The sequence below is a fragment of the Brachyhypopomus gauderio genome, chromosome 17, assembly GCF_052324685.1.
Source record: "Brachyhypopomus gauderio isolate BG-103 chromosome 17, BGAUD_0.2, whole genome shotgun sequence".
NCBI lineage: Eukaryota > Metazoa > Chordata > Actinopteri > Gymnotiformes > Hypopomidae > Brachyhypopomus > Brachyhypopomus gauderio.
In genome coordinates this window covers 7,465,458-7,483,198 of record NC_135227.1, presented here as the reverse complement: position 1 = coordinate 7,483,198, position 17,741 = coordinate 7,465,458, and the positions used below count along the sequence as shown (strand labels likewise).

General features: G+C 39.5%; 3 protein-coding genes across 4 annotated transcripts; all 3 read left to right on the top strand.

Annotated features, from left to right (window-relative positions):
* The first annotated feature begins 1,513 nt into the window (after nt 1-1,513).
* LOC143481060 (alpha-tectorin-like) lies at nt 1,514-5,465 on the top strand. Its single transcript, XM_076978999.1, has 6 exons — nt 1,514-1,754; nt 2,263-2,351; nt 2,481-2,585; nt 3,989-4,149; nt 4,459-4,594; nt 5,196-5,465. The coding sequence occupies exons 1-6, from the start codon at nt 1,604-1,606 to the stop codon at nt 5,388-5,390; spliced, it is 837 nt and encodes a 278-aa protein (XP_076835114.1). The 5' UTR covers nt 1,514-1,603; the 3' UTR covers nt 5,391-5,465.
* An 802-nt stretch (nt 5,466-6,267) lies between these two features.
* Nucleotides 6,268-7,167, top strand: LOC143480861 (pancreatic secretory granule membrane major glycoprotein GP2-like). The gene is made up of 3 exons (XM_076978718.1): nt 6,268-6,419; nt 6,736-6,841; nt 6,995-7,167. The coding sequence occupies exons 1-3, from the start codon at nt 6,288-6,290 to the stop codon at nt 7,165-7,167; spliced, it is 411 nt and encodes a 136-aa protein (XP_076834833.1). The 5' UTR covers nt 6,268-6,287.
* A 342-nt stretch (nt 7,168-7,509) lies between these two features.
* On the top strand, nt 7,510-13,061 carry LOC143480859 (F-box only protein 30-like). 2 transcript variants are annotated; one of them, XM_076978717.1, is made up of 4 exons: nt 7,511-7,778; nt 9,153-11,238; nt 11,360-11,492; nt 12,448-13,061. In XM_076978717.1, the coding sequence occupies exons 2-4, from the start codon at nt 9,190-9,192 to the stop codon at nt 12,453-12,455; spliced, it is 2,190 nt and encodes a 729-aa protein (XP_076834832.1). In that variant the 5' UTR covers nt 7,511-7,778; nt 9,153-9,189; the 3' UTR covers nt 12,456-13,061. The 2 variants fall into 2 exon arrangements, with proteins under 2 accessions (XP_076834831.1, XP_076834832.1); XM_076978716.1 differs by lacking the exon at nt 12,448-13,061 and having other exon boundaries at nt 7,510-7,778; nt 11,360-11,593.
* Nucleotides 13,062-17,741: the final 4,680 nt, after the last annotated feature.

Genomic DNA, 17,741 nt, shown 5'->3' with positions numbered 1-17,741 from the left:
ATATTATTCCAAACTGGTGAGATCTATTTATTCACCATTATTGCAGAACCCAAACCAGGTTAATGAACTTTCGATGTATTCTCCTGTTTAATGTTATCAACATTTTAATAATGATTTTTCACTTTTCTGCATTGTATTAAAAAGTCTCGAGGCTTGATACTTCACAGCAGTTTGTATGAGTGACCAGATTTTGCTTGTAAGTTGTCTAAATTCTCATAAATTAATAATGGTGAAGATAAACACATGGGAGAGGCCTGCAAAAATATAAGAAAAAAATATAAAAAATTGTTTAAAAAATAACCAATTAGTTTTTATTTGTAGCAAATATCTCATTTGTTCATAAATTGTCTTTCTGCTAAATAAAAAGTAATGTATATTGATGTAAAGGTGTTAAAATGTAAATGTTTAATAAGAAAACCCCTGGTCTTACTCATCTTAACCTTTCCTGAGACTCCTTCTCCTTCTAGTCCTCCTTCATTCAAAAATAAGTTGTGGTGAATAGCCCATGCAAAAGTTTTAGCTATTTGCAAGACAAAAGACATTAATCAATGTCTGTAAAACTTTACCCATAAATATAGTTGGTTTAAAAGGTAAATTAAAGTATTGGTTCTGTTGGGTTAATTTTAAACAGTTATGTATAATATGAGAATTATTTTAACTTATGTGAACTTCTAAATAATAATGCTGGGTTTTTGGGTTTAAATGGTATGAACTGGGCAGGGTCCCAGATTTCTGGCAATTTTCGATTGAATAAATTGTTTGTATTTAAAATTTCCAAAATGTAGAAATGCTGAAAAGACATGCCAGCATTTATTTACAAAGTGCATTCTCACTGCAAGTGTAACCTGCATTTCAGTGCTTGAAAGTACTACCACCATTTATATACACTTAAGCAAGACCAAAGTGATTAAAAGTATGTACAAAATTAAGCTTCTTGCTCTGAGGTCTGAGCAATACAGATTTGTTACACAATATAATGGAATGATGTCATGCACAAGGCTCGACACGTCTGATGTAGTTTCTGGTTGGCCTCTGTTTGTTTTCACTTTAACTAGATTACTGGCATCTCCACGCTCTCTCTGTCCACAAAAATTTACGGTCAGCTCCTCACCCACTGTGGCAGAGAACCACCCTTAACTCAATGGCCCAAACCTTCTTTATATGCAAGTGTCTGGGGTTCCCGCAACAGTAAAGCTACCCATAGTTCCTTATTTAAAAACATACAGACAAAAGAGTCTGACAAAATAGTGTACCACCCTGCAACTCTCCACACCCTTTACATGATGAACAAACTCCTTATTGGACAGTACATTTGAATGTCGTTGTAAGGTGTCCGCTAAGTGGGCTGTCAGCAGTATTTTCACTCTTATTACCCCAAATCTACTTGGTCTGTGTTACCTTGGACTCCCCCCAGTTTGCCCTATTCATGTGAGGAATCTCATTGTTGGTGCAGGCATCATTCACGCTGGTGTTTTAAGTCTGGAGGGAGGCTCCTACTTTATTACAGCCGGGTTTGGAGAGGTAGGGCGAGAGCTACTACGACGTCCACGGCTGGCAGCCAGTCGGCGTGAATAGTAGAAAAGACAAGATTTTAGGTTGAGAAATGGCCAAAGAGGAACTGAGGGGCAAAGCTTGGGCTGCACGGCAGCCGGGGCGAGCGAAGCCCGCGAAGACGACACCTGCTGCGCTGGCCCTGGCGTGGTGCCTCCTCACGCCCTGGACACTCACCTCAGCTGCACATATAGAAGAGCAGGGTGAGTCTGCTTTCTGTCAGCTACATCCAAGTCCCTTAGGGGCTCATAATAGCCTGCATCCTTTTTACAAATGAATAGTCCTCTAAGCTTGTTAATGTACAGTATGTGTATTGATCTGTGCAGATATCTGGAGATTTGGATTTTGTTTATTAGTACATCATTGTTTCTTCCCTAGTGTTTCCATACATTAACTCTAGAATTCTGGTCATTTAACAATGATACAGATGTTTGGTAATGCCTGGATGCATCTGTGTACTAATAAACATTTTTGACCCTTGGGCACCAATACTGACTAATACTGACAGATGACAAGAAATCTTTAAATATATTTTTTGAGAGCGATGTAATTGTTTACAACTGTAATGCAACACCAAAGGGAAAGTTATCAATGATGAGCATATTTATGTTTTCCAGTACTGAATGGCACTATTATGTGTTGTATTGACAAAGTGGATTGAATTGTCTTGAAACTTGCAAACACATGCAACCCTTTCCTGTTTTCCTACAGAGCTAAATGAAGCTGTTGTTTGTAATAATGACCAGATGCAAGTTCTCATTCCCCGTACCTTCTTTCTCAACAAGGAACCTCCAGTTTATGTGCGTTTGTGCAAATAAGCTATTTTTGTAATGCATGAATAGCTTATCCCTACTCATTCTCTGTTCCGTCTTTGCACTCTTTCAGGAGGGAAGTGGGTTTTTGGTGAACCACTAATCTTTTTTCCTCAGATTTGGGATCTGCACCTAAATGACCCTGAGTGTCGTGGGATTGAGGTTGGAAATGACTTTGTCTTCACCATCAAGACTAATCTTACAGACTGTGGCACCATCATGGTAAGTGAGTAATAGTCATTTTATGCAACCAATATGCACTTAATCCAAATGAAACACATATTGTTTATAATTGAAGGAAATAATTCATAGGAAACGGTTTAAGGAACCTGCATATGACGTTTTTTTTATTTAGAAGATTATCAGCATTGGTATAATTTCTAGACATGTTAAGGCTCATTACAGACTTGGTCACAGTCTTTGAGTTTACAAAGCTGGTTTTATTTCCTTTGTTGATTAAAATGCTTTTAACACATTCATTTCCAAAGATTACCTTGAATGATTTTTTTTTTTGATAAATAATACTACAAAATAATAATAATAACACTTCTGGCTAAACTAAACTGAAGCAAGACATGGATAAAATACCAACTAATGATTATATATATCACAGACATTATTCTGGGGGGATTCATACTGCTTTGGGAGATTATGCAGAAAGGGAATGAGCAAGTTGTGCCTCTTTCTCTCCAAACTGGAGGGCTAGTGTGTTTCAGAGCTGCAGGGGATGACCGGCAGCCACAGTGCTTTAAATTACCTTGATTTACATGGAAATGATGACTGTGTTTTCACCAGTGGTGAATAGGCTAACCATAACTCAGTGTCACACTTTGTAGTCCCTCTTTTCTTCAGCTCTGCAGCCGATCTCATACAGTTGTAGCATTGCCTTGAGGACAGGTTTCATTCTGGCAGGGTATAAATCTGTACTTGAGACCATGAGTATCACTGAGAGGGTCACTCAGAATGCACAGAGGCATTTCTTGTAAAGCCAGCAAAAGGTTAACACAGCTTTGTGGGTATAAACACGCCCCTTGTACCCCCTCTAATGCTTTTAGGAGGTTTTTTTAATACTGGTTTGTTGATACTGGTAGTATTACTTTGCTTAATGAATTCAGATTTACTGAGATCAGTTAATGTCATGACAATTTGCATTCAAAAGCATATATGAAAACAATTAGAAATTTGCTGATTAGAAATTTGCTGATTCATAATGTTGAATAAAGAATACTCTTTTCATTTAGTAATGAGACCTTTGAACTAAAGACCCATTATTTAGATATTAGTACAGCTACTGCTTGCTTTAAACTAAAAGAGATTTCAACACTCAAAACATGGTCCTGCTGTGCTGACCACACACGGGCCCTTTAAACATGAGCGTAGAGGAAAGGATCGCCTGTTGTTATGGTGAGGGGATAGTTTACTGACATGCAATAAAGCTTTCCGGATGGGGCGGAGGGCAGTTTGTGCTTTTCAGCAGCATAAAGGCTATTTCCTCGCGAGCAATTCTATTGCCTTTTGTCCTCTTTCATTTGTTGCCTGAAGAATCATTCACAATTTTGCTGCAATTAAAAAATGGCAACATATCTTCAAAACTGAGAAGAAATTGTTTTTTTTTTTTTCTTCAGGCATCTGATGACACTTACATCATGTTCACCAACACTATCCACAATAATGAAACAGACGTCATCACAAGAAGCTATGTAAACATTACATTCGGATGTCGTTATCCCGTGAACTACATGGTCCAGCAACCTAATGGAGAAAATATGATCAGAGTGGACGTCAGGTGAGATTCTGCACTCTGTTGTACAAATTCATTAAGGACTCAGTCCAATGCATCTACCTTTTCAGTATAAAGCACATTGTGTCCAGACTAAAGCACCTATATAATAATGGGTTTAATTATTCCTATTTGTCAAGGCCTAAATAGCACTGAGCCTCACACTAATTATTTGTTTTCCTGATCAACAAAAGATGTAACCAATGGTAACTGAAGTGCACCCTGGGCTTTATCTGAAGTGTCTGCTACATATTCATTGAGAGTGCCCTTCATTCTCCTCCAGAAGGTCTTTAAACCTTGTCTGCTGCCCTGCAGGACAATCACCCTGAACACAGAAGAAGGCAATTTCTCTGTGGCGATGCTGCTGTACAAAGATGAGGACTTTGAGGACAAATGGACCACTGTTCCCTCGCTGATGCTTGAAGACAATGTCTATGTGAAAGTTTACATGGTGTGTAAGCAGACAGATTCAACAGCGTATGAGAAATGGCGAGACCTGTTTTTCAGGTCTTAAGAAAGACGGATGCGGCCTGTAGGCGATGGCGGCTGGGACCCACTTTAACCTTGTTTCGCTTCCTATATGCCTGGGCTGTGAGTAATGAATCAGATGGCCTTTTTCTACATGGGTCTTCTGTATAGGTAGTCCAACACTGAGGTTCAGAGAGGAAAGTGAGAAATAGCTTGCAGTCCTTTTATGAGAGGCTGCTATCAATGTTAGACGCCTGTCTTCAACCAAGAACTTGTGTTATAAGGCTGCTCTCACCTATATACAAACCTATAGCCCTTTCATAAGAATCTAATGTTATTTTAAATAAAAATAGCTCTAAATACATTAAAAAATGTAAAATGTAATTAAAAACATTTATTGAAGATTAGATTAATTAACCCAGTAAGTGATGGTTTCTCTGTCACATGTTCTACAGGCAAATCTACAATTCAGTTGTTGTTTATCAGATTGTTGCCACACACCCTTGTTTACTTTCAACCTTCTTGCACCATTGTGTGTGCACATGCCGGTCAGTGACTGGGCTGTCTGGACTCTCCTCATGCAGACGCCAGCAAACCTTATGCTCCGAGTGGAGAGGTGCTGGGCCACACCCAACAATGATCCCTACAGCAACATCCAATACACCTTCATCCACGACAGGTTTGTGCATGTACATATTCAGCTCTTGATGATTAATAATGAAGATATTTTATTCATAAATGTAAATGCAACTGAAAGCCCTATTTGGGAAATGTTGTGAGTGGACAATGGCAGTTAAAATGCATCACATCCTTTGTGCAGGGATGAAAATCTGAAACTCAGAAATAGTCCTAAAGCGGTTGTGGCAATCTTTGGGAATTTCCTGATTGTAGTGGTATAGTCTTGTTTACAATTTTATGCCCCACATCTGTAAAAAGATATATTAATTAATATGAATTACTAATATTTAATTGTTACATTTTTTTATTCATTAATTAATATTTTGTAATGGTTGTCACCTGCACTGTGAAAAGGATGTTATTGAGACACACTTAGACAGTTGCCAGGGGAGCTGTTGGCAAAACAGCTTATACGTGCTGTGTTCATGTGACCCCAGTCTTAGACAGTATGCGTTTCACCATAACACCTGTGCCTGCCCATTAACACAGGATGTCTTTGTACATATTTATTTTTGACTGTGTTTTATAGCGAAATACACAGCATGTATAAATTAATTACTTTACCACATCTAAGTGAGAAGCAAAACCACCAGTGTTACTGTATAAAGTTTTGTTTTTGTTTTGCTTTTTTGGCCATGAGGAATCAGAGGGATGGATGAAATACCAGATCATGTGAATCTTGTACACTATATAGCATTTTGAAGAGTTCTGAGGTTCACCACAGACTCCTATTATTATTGCTGTTGTTATATTACAACATATTATCAGTAAACACAAACTTTGTAAGTAAACATACAATTAAATATATTGTATAAATTGTTATATTTAAACATTTTGCCCACTTCTACATACTTCTTCATTCTTAAATCTAATATTTGTTGCCATAGATGAATAAATAATTACAACAGATGAATATAAATAGAATCTAAATAATTTATAAGGGACTGTCCTCCCTTCTCAGTTGTCCCGTGTTGGCAAACGACCAGACGCTGGATGTGATGAAGAACGGGCGTGGTCCAGAGGCTCTGTTCAGGATCCAGATGTTTAAGTTTGTGGGCAGCTCCTATACAGATGTGTTCCTCCACTGCAATGTGCAGATCTGCCACAGCAATGCAGGAGCATGCCAGCCTGTGAGATCCCCTTTCTCTCTTGATGGCTCCCTTACTGATACATTCTTTTACTGACACATGTTCCTTCATCACACTAACAATTGGATAAGAAAAAAAAACTCACTGTAAAATTATTTGTAAGTTCTATATTTTTGATGATTCAATTATTTTTTATAATTAAAATTATTTTATTGTTTTCCCTATTAATGTTGTTAAGTATACAGTAGTTATTAAGTCATTTCGGTTTTGTTCCTAGATATTTTGGCCACATAAATCTTTCTCTTTTTTGTTGTGCACCACTTATTTTGGGACACTACCCTTTCAAATAAAATGACAGAACTGCTCCAGTGATGATGTGTCAGGGCGGATACGCAGGGAGGTCACTCTGTCCCACACAGTATCCTATGGACCAATAAGACGACTCCAGGTCGAATCTAACCCAAGTACGTTTCATATGTGGTTAAGTATATGCTGTACATAATTTTTAATATACAGTATGTCTCAAGATTGTCAACCTCTACTAGGTAAATACTTTGTTTATATCAGATGTCAAACATGTGACATGTTTGATGTCCCAATGCACATCTCCCCTCCAGATGCAGGTATGCCTCCAGTTGAAACCTTTGTGCTGGGAGGTCTGCTGATGGTTCTGCTCATCATTACTGGTGTGTTTGGGAGACTGTGGCTCCACAGCAGAAGATCCTATCCCACTCAAGAAGCCCAGCTCACCCTGTCCAATATCCACAACATCGCAGAGGTCGCCACCTAGACAGCCTCGCACATAGAAATGCCTCTCACATGCACACACAGAGAAACACACACACACACACAAAAATAAAATATGTATTCTCATTCTGTACAGAGAATTTCTGATATGGTATAGTATGTTGTTTTAAAAGAAGTAGATATAATAGTATCAAGTCATTCTGATAAACAAGTTTGTTTTAAATGTGTGCATATTGGTTTCTATGATTGCAACTAAGTACATGGCTAAGAGAAAATGAGAAATGTTTAAAAATAAAATACATTTCATGACTCTGTTTGTTTATTTAGGTAGATAGTAGCTAACAGCCTGCAATTAAGATATGCAACTAGTAAAACCTAGAGTAAACCTACTCTTAATACTATGATTGCCTTAATGTTATGAGTTGCTCGCTGTGTTTGTTTTGTACATGGCATTCCCATAAACAACTCTCCGCCCCTTTTATGCAGAAGTGTTAAAGCAGCGTGCCATGTCTCAGTCACCATAAACAAACACGAGAGGAGCGTAGCACCTGATTACATGAAGGTGAACATAGTGTGGTAAACATTGAATAAGCTGTAATCTTGACTTTTATGTAATAGAAACACCTGTATTCAGCGCTCTATTACACTGGCGTGGTAAGTTAACTTATTTTTCTTAACTAACTAACTACCTACCTGTGCTGTTATTTTTATTCTCAACATGGTCAGAAAAGCACAACATAACTATGCTAGCTTAGCAGTAAGGTAGCTAGCTAGCAAGTGCTTAGAAACTACCAGACTCTCTTTGGTAGCTAGTTAGCCGGGCTAGTTAGCCGGGCTAACTAGCTATGCGGCGTTAGCTACGCGACGAACAACCTAGCTAACAAAGTGGTACAAATGCGAGCCTGAACACGTTTTGCTGCTAAATTTAGGTTTGCGGTCTTTCTTAGCTAGCGGCTTGGCTAACCAGGTCCGTTCAATAAGTACCAGGAATAGCAATAATGTTTTTACTACCATCCCTAATTGCTGTGGGCAACTACCATATGTGTGCAACGAACTTGAACGGCGGCGTATTTGGCCACCCAGTTAAATATAGCTAACTGCGGCTGTATGCTGAGAGAAAGTTGTATGCTAACAGGTTTTGATTGAAGAAGCTAACGGGCTACTGCGTACGTTAGCCGGCAGGCTAGACCTCGAAACTGCTTAGTCAGCCAGTGACTTGTCTAACTAGCTCTACCACAAAATACTCATATTCATTTTTATCTAGCTAGGTGCCGTGTAATAGTGTCGAGCAACGCCTGTCAATCACCAAAAAAACGTGACGGGTCAGCTGCCGGCAGAACTTGGCTTTATTAACGTTTTCTGAGGCGCCGTCAGGTCGCTGTAAAACTGCGGTTTTTTGACCCGCGAATGTCGCAACGCCACCGTCACGTGCGCACGCGCGCGCGCGAGCTCGTTCCAGCTGTGGGGATCATAAATAGCCCCAACAAAGCCGAGAACCCAGTACCGCGAACCACGAGGTCCGGTCACCCGGTTGGACTGAAACTCAAGGAGCAAAACAAAACGCTCGAGTGTATTTTGTTTCAAGGTTATTCAGCATAATCTTGTTTTGTCAGACACGGGATGTTGTGGTTTACATTATCGTATTTAATAAAGGGAGGAAGAGGCTGTTAAGGGTGGTGGGAGGTTTTATTGAGATCTTCTTAATTGATCTCGTTCAGTAAAATAAACTCATTGAAGAAATCGTGTGATCATGATGATGCAACTTAAGGTGTTATGAAATGATCTGTAGTAGCAGGAAGAGTCAGTAAACATAGCCCCCTACTATGAAATTGCAACACTGGCTTAGTTACACCACATTATTAAATATCAGAAGGAACTTTATATCAGTTACTGATTTACCACTGAAATTCTGCTGCATGTTTAAGTATTGCCTCAATGACCTCTGCTCTATTTTCAGCACAAGTTGAGATTGTTCATTGAATGAAAAAGGCAGAGACTCACTTTTTCCTCATTTTCCTTCCTTTGTAGGCATATCTGTGGCACCAGCCCAAAGTAAATATCTGGGATGGAGGAACTACACAGCCATTGCCAGCACTGTGTGAGCAGAAGGTGTATGGTAAGGCCAAGGACTGGTGTCTCATGCGACCTCATGAACTGTCCTCTTGTGTGTGGGGCAGTTTTCCACTCCTGTAAAGTGTCTGAACACCGTTTGCTGTGTCCATATGAACGAGTGCCTTGCCTGAATCATGTTTTTGGATGCCCCTTTTCGATTGCGAGATGTAAGATGGCACAGCACCTGGGGATATGCCCAGCCAGTGTCGTGTGCTGCACCATGGAGTGGAACCGATGGCCAGTGAGCTACGCTGATCGCAAGTCTTATGAGAACTTGAGCAAGGAGGTCCATGATGTAGAACAGTTAGATATGGCATTGGCCCTACAAGATCAGCGCATGCTGCTTGAATCGCTCAAAGTAACTACCACTGTGACAAAAACTGGAGATGAGCAAAATGAAAAGATTACCGATGGCATGCCAGAAGCGGAAATGACGAACAGACTGATTGAAATGGGTGGGGAGTCATACAGTGAGCTTTATAAGGCTTCAGTAGAGACCAGCAGAAGCTTAGCAGCAGCACTGGACATTCTCAGCAGTGCTAACAAAGGTATTGATCTGATCATGGAGAACCTTGGTGGTGTGAAGGTTGATAAAAATGGTGGAGATTGTTGTTCAAATGAATGTAAGAATGCAGCAATAAGTCAAAGTGACACAGACTCTGAGTGTGAGCTGGGAGCTGTGGGTGGAGCAGACTGTGCTTTTCCAGCAGACTTTGAAGAGGAAAATGAGTGCATGGAGCAAAATGGACTCATTCTGTCTTCAGATGGAGAGGAGGAAATGAGCGATGCAATGAAGCCTGATGGACAACTCTTTCGTAATGGATTTAAAGCCATAGAGGAGAACCTCAATCCAGTCAGACTCGAAATGCATGTGGACAGAGCCAGTGACTCCTCAGACCGTATGCCAGCGATTCCACACCATTCCGTGCCTGTTGTAGCACAGGAGCCAGAAATGGCCCTCCCACCCCAGTTAGCCATGCCCCTCCCGATCCCTCTGCCTGATTTGGTACAGAACAATGTTTTGCAACAACTTCCTGTCGAAATTGAGGACCGGTGGTTGGAACGCAAGTTGCATCATCTCCAGGTGCTCAAGGGAATGAAAGTGTTTACGGTTAACGGGCGGAAGACTCTGCTGTCCAACCCTTACACGTTCCGGGCTAAGATGGAGGACAAGGCGGTGGACACCTCTGACCTTGAGGTCACAGACGATCCGATAGGCCTCCACGGCATCGACCTCATCACAGCCGCTCTGCTCTTCTGCCTCGGGGACTCGCCAGGGGGCAGGGGCATTTCAGACAGCCGCTTTGTGGACGGTTATCGCATCGACTTCGGCACGCAGACGTTTTCCTTTCCGTCTGCGATACTTGCCACCCGCACCATGGTGGGCGACATTGCCTCGGCGTCCGCGTGCGACCACGCCAGTCCTCAGCTGTCCAACCCCAGCCCCTTCCACACCCTCCGACTGGACCTGGTGCTGGAGTGCGTGGCCCGCTACCAGACCAAGCAGCGCTCCATGTTCACGTTTGTTTGTGGGCAGCTGTTTCGCAGGGACGAGTTCTCCTCTCATTTTAAGAACGTTCACGGGGACATACACGCCGGGCTTAACGGTTGGATGGAGCAAAGGTGTCCTCTTGCATTCTATGGCTGCACCTATTCACAGAGAAGGTTCTGCCCCTCGGTGCAGGGCTCCAGAATCATCCACGACAGCTACCTGGGCTCATTCGGGGTGCAGTCCGACTTGGCTGCATGTCCAGGTGAGCACCTTTCTCGGAGAACCTGTCAGTATGGCTCCCACTGTGATCACCTTAGCAGTTTACCCTTTGAGCTATTGCAGCATGTGGCCAGCTTCCTGGATTCCTTTAGTCTGTGCCAGCTGTCTCGAGTGTCTCGCACCATGAGGGATGTTTGTGCTAGTCTGCTGCAGTCCCGTGGGATGGTGGTCCTGCTCTGGGCTAAGACCAGATCCAGTGATGGATCCTCATCTTGGCACATTCAAGACAAGGCGAGTAATGCCTGTGGCACAAAATAACACAACAGTATCGTAGACAGAAATATGCAAATACACATAGCTGCATTTCTGCGTTGTCCGTGTATAAATGCGTGTTCCTCTGTCTGGTTTTCAGGTGTGGAGGTTCAGCACTGCCTTTGGAACAGTGAACGAGTGGAAGTTTGCCGACATTTCCAGCATGGCCGACCACCTGAAGGAGTGCCGCTTCAACACGGTGGCCCGTCGCGAGGAGGCCGTCCCTTTGCCTTGTATGTGTTACGCAAGAGAGCTTACGAGAGAGGGCCGCTCCCTGCGCGCACTGCTGCAGCCTGTGCTATAGGCCGAGCTCAGGCGTAAAGAAACGCGCTGCCCTAACTGCTTCTGTGCTGACACGTGCGATGTGATGATTAACGTCCTTTTGGGGTTATTATCCCCCCCCCCCCCCCCCCCATTTGTTTTGTTTTTATTGTTTTACTACTGGGCAGTTAGAAATACAGCCTTAATATAACGATACACGTGACCTGTTTGCATGTTTTTTCCCCTAATAAAACATGCCGAGTTTGTTTTTATAAATATTATTTTATATTATTTTGCACAGATATAATGTCTTGATGAAGTGTCATTACTTTGAGGCATGTTCTCCTTAAGTCAGAAATATACTGTATAGTCAAATGGTGATGACCAAACATGAGGCACTTTGCATGTAATTCTCAGATGAATGTCAAATTTAAATCTCCATTTGACAGATTTCTGACTCTTATTTTGTGAGATTGCAGTTGTTCATAATGATGTGCAGTTTCATCGGTTAAACAGATGGTTTGCATTTTTGTAGCACTTTGAACAGTTGAAGTTTACTTTTTGCAGCTGATGAGTGCTTCTTTTAAAGCTGAAACATCTTCATCTGACTCTACAGTAATGTTTTATTATTGTTTTTAAATCAGCACTAATTATCCTACTCCTCTCTTTTAAAGTTGTAGTTTAGCTTTCTTATATGTATTTCAATGTTTTTATGTATTTTAAAATACTTTGCTGTTTCAGAAATCCACATCTATACTAGCTGATTTGTCTTGATGTCTTCAGCCATTAATGAAAGCCTGCTGGGCAGGTCTAGCACTCCTAGTGTTCAGCTATCAGAAAATGGCTAATTTGATGGACATTTCAGTTCATACAATTTTCTGCAGCTGTGCTCAACACATTTCCAAGTGTGTCTCTTGTGCCTCTCAGGGTTCTAAAGATGAAAGATTGGACACTGCTGTCTACAGAATGAAACTTGATGTGAACTCATCGTTGTACTTGAGTAGTTAAGATGTCGATGTCAGAGACGAGAAGAGGATTACAGCTGCTGAAACCCTCAGTACTGTTGCAACTGTCATTGTTGACAACTGCTGTTTTTGATGTTTTGATATAAGAAACGGTCTGAAATGTTTATTTTTATTCTGGGAAAGCTTGTTTCATCTGCCTAAGGCAGATGAAAAGTATTCTAGAAAAGTATAAAGCATCTGAAAAAATCCTTGAATTAAAGTCTCTATTTATAAATGAATTTATATCTAATGTGCAGAATTCCCATGTAATTTCACATGGAATTGCATGATGCACAATTTTTAATCCTAGTTTGGAAAAACTATTAACTTCTTAAAAGTGGTTGAATTGAATATGAATAGATTTGCACTTTTTCATCTTATGTGATTGTAAAGTTTTGCATATTGATTCATTATTATTTTTTGGTAAAATCAAACTGGTCTTTTTCAGTTTTATACCATAGAGTGAGTTAATATTTAGCATTAACATGTTACCATAAACAGCAGTAAACTGACTGCTGTTGTCTTGCTGGAGACTTTACACAATGGTCTTTTACCCTTAAAGAGTTGTGTGTATTGTGGATTGCATTTTGATAACATTTATTTAATAAATGACGGTGAAATCCAAATGTCCTATATTCAGGTTCCTTGCTGTTTTCAAACAATACAATTTTAGATACAAATGCAGCTAAAAAAAGTATGTATTTAAAATGAATGATGTCATGTATGTCAGAGATACAGAAAATGCATCTTTGCATGTCTTTATATAAGTAACAGCTAAATGTTTCCTGTGGTAAGGTGGTTCAAGTGCATTATATAGAAAGCATAAAATGTGACATTGTGTAAAACAGAGTCACAAGATGCTTGCAGATAATAGTAATGAAAACTTAAGACGGTGGAGCTGGAGGATGATCCAGAATCCACAACATGGATGCAGTCCAAGGTCAGGCACATGAGAGGAGGCAGGAAAGAAAACAGGCAAAGATGATATCCAAAAAACAATCCAGGACACAAGAGTATAAATACACTGAAATTAGAGTCAGGTGTTAGAATTCAGGTGATGATGGATTGAGACTCCCAAGTATCAATGTGGGTGGTGTACTCCTCTGTGGTGGAAGACATGACAACAATGGCAATGCCATGTTTCAAACACTGAGTTTTAAACAGAAGTTCCTCCCTATCCCCATCTCCTGTTCCACCTGATGGCTGGGGGATGAGTTGATCAAATTCAGGTTTCAGTTCAGATTAAAAGACAGTATGTACATGGGTGCTCCAGCACTGGAGATGGATACAGCTTGGTAGAATTTGTGATGCATTTGTCATTTCATCCTCAAGATGGTAGTAGATGTTAGTGATGCATTTATACACATGACTAACTCCAAATCATTCTTATTTGATTTCACTTGGGGCTGTGACCTTTGAAAACTTGTGTTTAGACTCATGCAATAATCAGAAATACGCTGCTCCATATATGCAAAGCAGGGTTTAAGTCAGTTTTAGCAAGAAATTTGTAAAACCAGGTTGACACTTGTGTAAATATCACCCACCCCCATCGAATTGTGAATATATTTATTGCAAAATACTTATATTGAAATGTATTTTAAATCATGTTGCTAACTATTCAAAAATAATCCTCAAGGGGCTGAGTGATCACATATTAAATGGTGTTGACATTAAATATTTTAATAATACTTTGAGTTCTCTTACCTGGCAGATTGCCAAAGAGGCAAAAAAAAAAAGATAAAATAGTCTAATAAATCTTCAGGACAGACCCAGTGGACATGGAATTAATTGTGAGCAATGCTCAGGTGAATCTCAATGAAATTAGTTCATGGAGCCTGGTGTCTCAGAAAGGGTTTCACTCCCTTGTTCCAAAAGCTGAAAAAAACTAAGCTGAAAGAACTTCAAGTTCACCCATGAAGAATCCAGGAACAATCATTAGTCTGGTTTACAGACACTCAGCATGCCTCATCCACATAGATTCTCCTTCATACAGCTGCTTGAGCATTGTGATGACTCCGCAGATGAATCTGAATGTGCTTCCTCCACCCATAAACCTTTTTATGTGAATTTATATCTGATACATTACTGTTTGTCACTTTGAGCATCACTCAAACAAATCAAATGCCCTTAAAATGGTTGTGTCAAGCCTTAACTGTGGTCCTGCCTAACAGCTTTTACAGCTTTTGTGCAAGGGTTTCTTAAATATTGATCTCAGTGTAGCAAACATTAAAAACTGAATTTTCTTGCTCATCCCGCTGATTCTAGTGAAACCTTCTGCAATTTCTAAATGTTTCCTGGTGAACACAAATTTTCTAATGCTTTCACTGTCTTTCTTTTTTATAGGAAATGAAAAGGTACTTCAGGTCAGTATCATATTCACGTTTCTAACAAAATGTCACATCCTGTTCACATTTAAAATTTCACATTTCTTGATTCAGTAGCAACTTACATGGCTGCTGCTAATATGTAACTAACAAAAACTAGTGTAACACACTGAGTAACAATGACGGATGATACACAGATACTGTAGTTACATAAGGCAGAACAAAAATGTATGCAATAGAGTAATTACAGACTTTACTAATAGTAAAGTTACATTGTAACAGTAGCCATTTAAAGTGTTACCTAAAACTTATAGTGTTAGTTAACTTGGATGAGGCCACTTACGGTCATGCCAGACTAAGATGGGTTTTAATACTATTAATTCACTGTTCTATTAATGATGTGAATTTAATAAATAAAGATGTAATCATTAGTTGATCACTGCCATCAGGCAGATGGGAAGACAAACATAAGTTATCACTGTCTCCAGAATAAGCATAAACATACTGACAGAAATAAATGCTGGAGTAATTAATATATTATCAACAGATCTTCAGTTCATGAGTTTGCTGAAAAAACAGTGAAGACAGGAAAGAAAGCTGTGCCTATAAATGAGCTTTTAATCACAAGTCAGCATAACATTTGAGATGTAATCTGAACTGTATCACAAACCTCATATTACTGTACCAAGTTCATTACACACAAGCAATAATTAGCAACCTCTTTCAGAGGGCATACATGTACTATAATAAATTTAAGGTTTCAGCTGTTTTATGAAAATGAGGAGGAAACAGAAACAGAGCAGAGATGGAGTTCTGTTCAATCCAGCAATCCTGCTCGAAACCAAGTCCAGTGTAGTGTTAGAATTCTGGGGTGTATGTCCAGATCTTACATACACTACAAAAAAGCCATGCTATGGAGATTTTAAGCATCTGGTTAAGTCACAGGTCCACAATGGTGTATAAAGAATCGATGCTGTAACAGCATTACTTCTCTCATCTGAATGCATTACAAAAGCCAGACAGAAGTCACAGCCCCTGGCCATAAAAATGTTTTCACTATCAAAGTCTGTTTACATTTAGTTACTATGAAGAACCAAATTGTAGGTAAAAATTGGTAACCACAAAAGTGATTTCAATTAAATATCACTGGATTAAAATAGTAGTATATATGGTATATCAAAATATTTTAATGAAAAGACCTTAAAATCTTAATTTCAAATGTTTGCAAAGCTAATATTTGCTAGCCTGTTGCAGCAATGAATGGTTTCCAAAACCAATATTAAACAATTACAATAATTAAACTGTAAACCATGTACATTTATTCTATTCTGTGTAAACAATTAGTAGGTCAAATGGTTAAATGGTCAAAGCTATGGCCTCAAGAATCCCTGAATAAAATATAATTCCTCTTTCATTTGGGACTGTTTCCAATTCTGAAAATCTGTAGAAACTGTTACTGCTATTTCCTGGAAGAGACTTGAGCAGACTTGCCAGACAACAGCCTTTTCTAATTACCCAGAGTGATCATGACATTTATGTTAAAGGAAAAAGAAGATTTATATATTTTAGGATAAGCTACAACGTATGTACGGTCAGTTAATCAATTCAAATGTATTTTAGCAGTAACATTTCTTTCAGTCTTACTTCATTAATGGGAGTCCTCTCACTCATGTGTCTTATAGTGGTGGGCTAATTCATTCATGAAGAAGGTGACAGAGAGTATCTGTGCATATGGAGACAGCAACGTTCCACCATAGCATGAAAAGGCATGAAGAAGATATGACCTTTAGTCCTGTAAAATAACAGCAAACGATCGTCCTTTTCTTGCAACAACAAAGTTATTTCTTGGTTTGTTTATTAAAAGGTGTTACTGGTCATGTCCATGATGTATACAGGTTTGCAAGTGAGTAGGAGAAATAAGCATTCATATTCATAGATATTTGAGAGATCTTTTAAGTGTTTATAAGAGACTCCAACCCGATGGTGCCATGCATGGTTTAAACTTGTTATTCTCTAGGTCTTTATCAGCTGAACGGTCCTGTCCATAGTGCTACCACCTGTGGGATATTTGTAGGTGATAGACCAAGACAGAAGTGAAACAATCATGAGAAAAAAATTAGAAACATTCCTAAACATGTACTAACTCAACCCCAACAGCCAAGCCACAATAATGTTACCATCATGTTACCAACAGATGGGCTGTAAATGCATACTTGTAGAAAACATCTATAAAATAGGTATAGCTAATACACAGTCTAGAGGCATGCAGGAGAAGGAACTACCTCTACTTTGAGAAATGATGCGTTAATGAAAAGCATGTGCAAAACCTGTGTGTCGTATTTCAAATGTAGTAGGCGCTAGTTTATGCTATGTGATTTGTCCATGGGCTCAGATTATCACATAAAATCCAGATTTTCAGTCCATGCAGAAAATAGTACCTCTAGTAAATAGTACATCTGAGATACCTCTCAGATATGTGATACCTCTGCATATTAAAGGCCTATAGAGAGCTTTTGCAAAACTGAAGTCTAGGAATTAATTCTGATCATGTATGAATTATGTACGTATGATCATTTGTTACTGTTCTGATTCCCAAACCATCTGTCCTACTGTAGTCTCTCTCTCAGTCCCTCTCCCTCTCCCTCTCCCTCTCTCGTATTTGAAAACTATTCTGCATGCTCCCATTATCATTTATAGTCTTTTAAAACCTCATCACATTATTGATTTACATCTCAAAAATCTCTAAGCAGACTTGTTTGCATACTGTCAGCCCAACAAGGGCAGTATCACATAATCTAGCGGGAATAGAACAATAGGAAAAAGATAGGATAATGAATGTGCCTTAGTTTTTGATCTTTAAAAGATGCAATGCATATTTTTTTCCTTCACTTCT

Excerpts from the sequence above, each read along its gene's own strand:
- LOC143480859 (XM_076978716.1), top strand. The coding sequence starts at position 9,190 with ATGGAGGAACTACACAGCCATTGCCAGCACTGTGTGAGCAGAAGGTGT. Across the intron at positions 11,239-11,359 it reads CTTGGCACATTCAAGACAAG|GTGTGGAGGTTCAGCACTGC; the intron begins GCGAGTAATGCC and ends TCTGGTTTTCAG.
- LOC143480861 (XM_076978718.1), top strand. The coding sequence starts at position 6,288 with ATGAAGAACGGGCGTGGTCCAGAGGCTCTGTTCAGGATCCAGATGTTT. Across the intron at positions 6,420-6,735 it reads ATGCAGGAGCATGCCAGCCT|AACTGCTCCAGTGATGATGT; the intron begins GTGAGATCCCCT and ends ATAAAATGACAG. Across the intron at positions 6,842-6,994 it reads CCAGGTCGAATCTAACCCAA|ATGCAGGTATGCCTCCAGTT; the intron begins GTACGTTTCATA and ends TCTCCCCTCCAG.
- LOC143481060 (XM_076978999.1), top strand. The coding sequence starts at position 1,604 with ATGGCCAAAGAGGAACTGAGGGGCAAAGCTTGGGCTGCACGGCAGCCG. Across the intron at positions 2,586-3,988 it reads CAGACTGTGGCACCATCATG|GCATCTGATGACACTTACAT; the intron begins GTAAGTGAGTAA and ends TTTTTTCTTCAG. Across the intron at positions 4,595-5,195 it reads TCTATGTGAAAGTTTACATG|ACGCCAGCAAACCTTATGCT; the intron begins GTGTGTAAGCAG and ends CTCCTCATGCAG.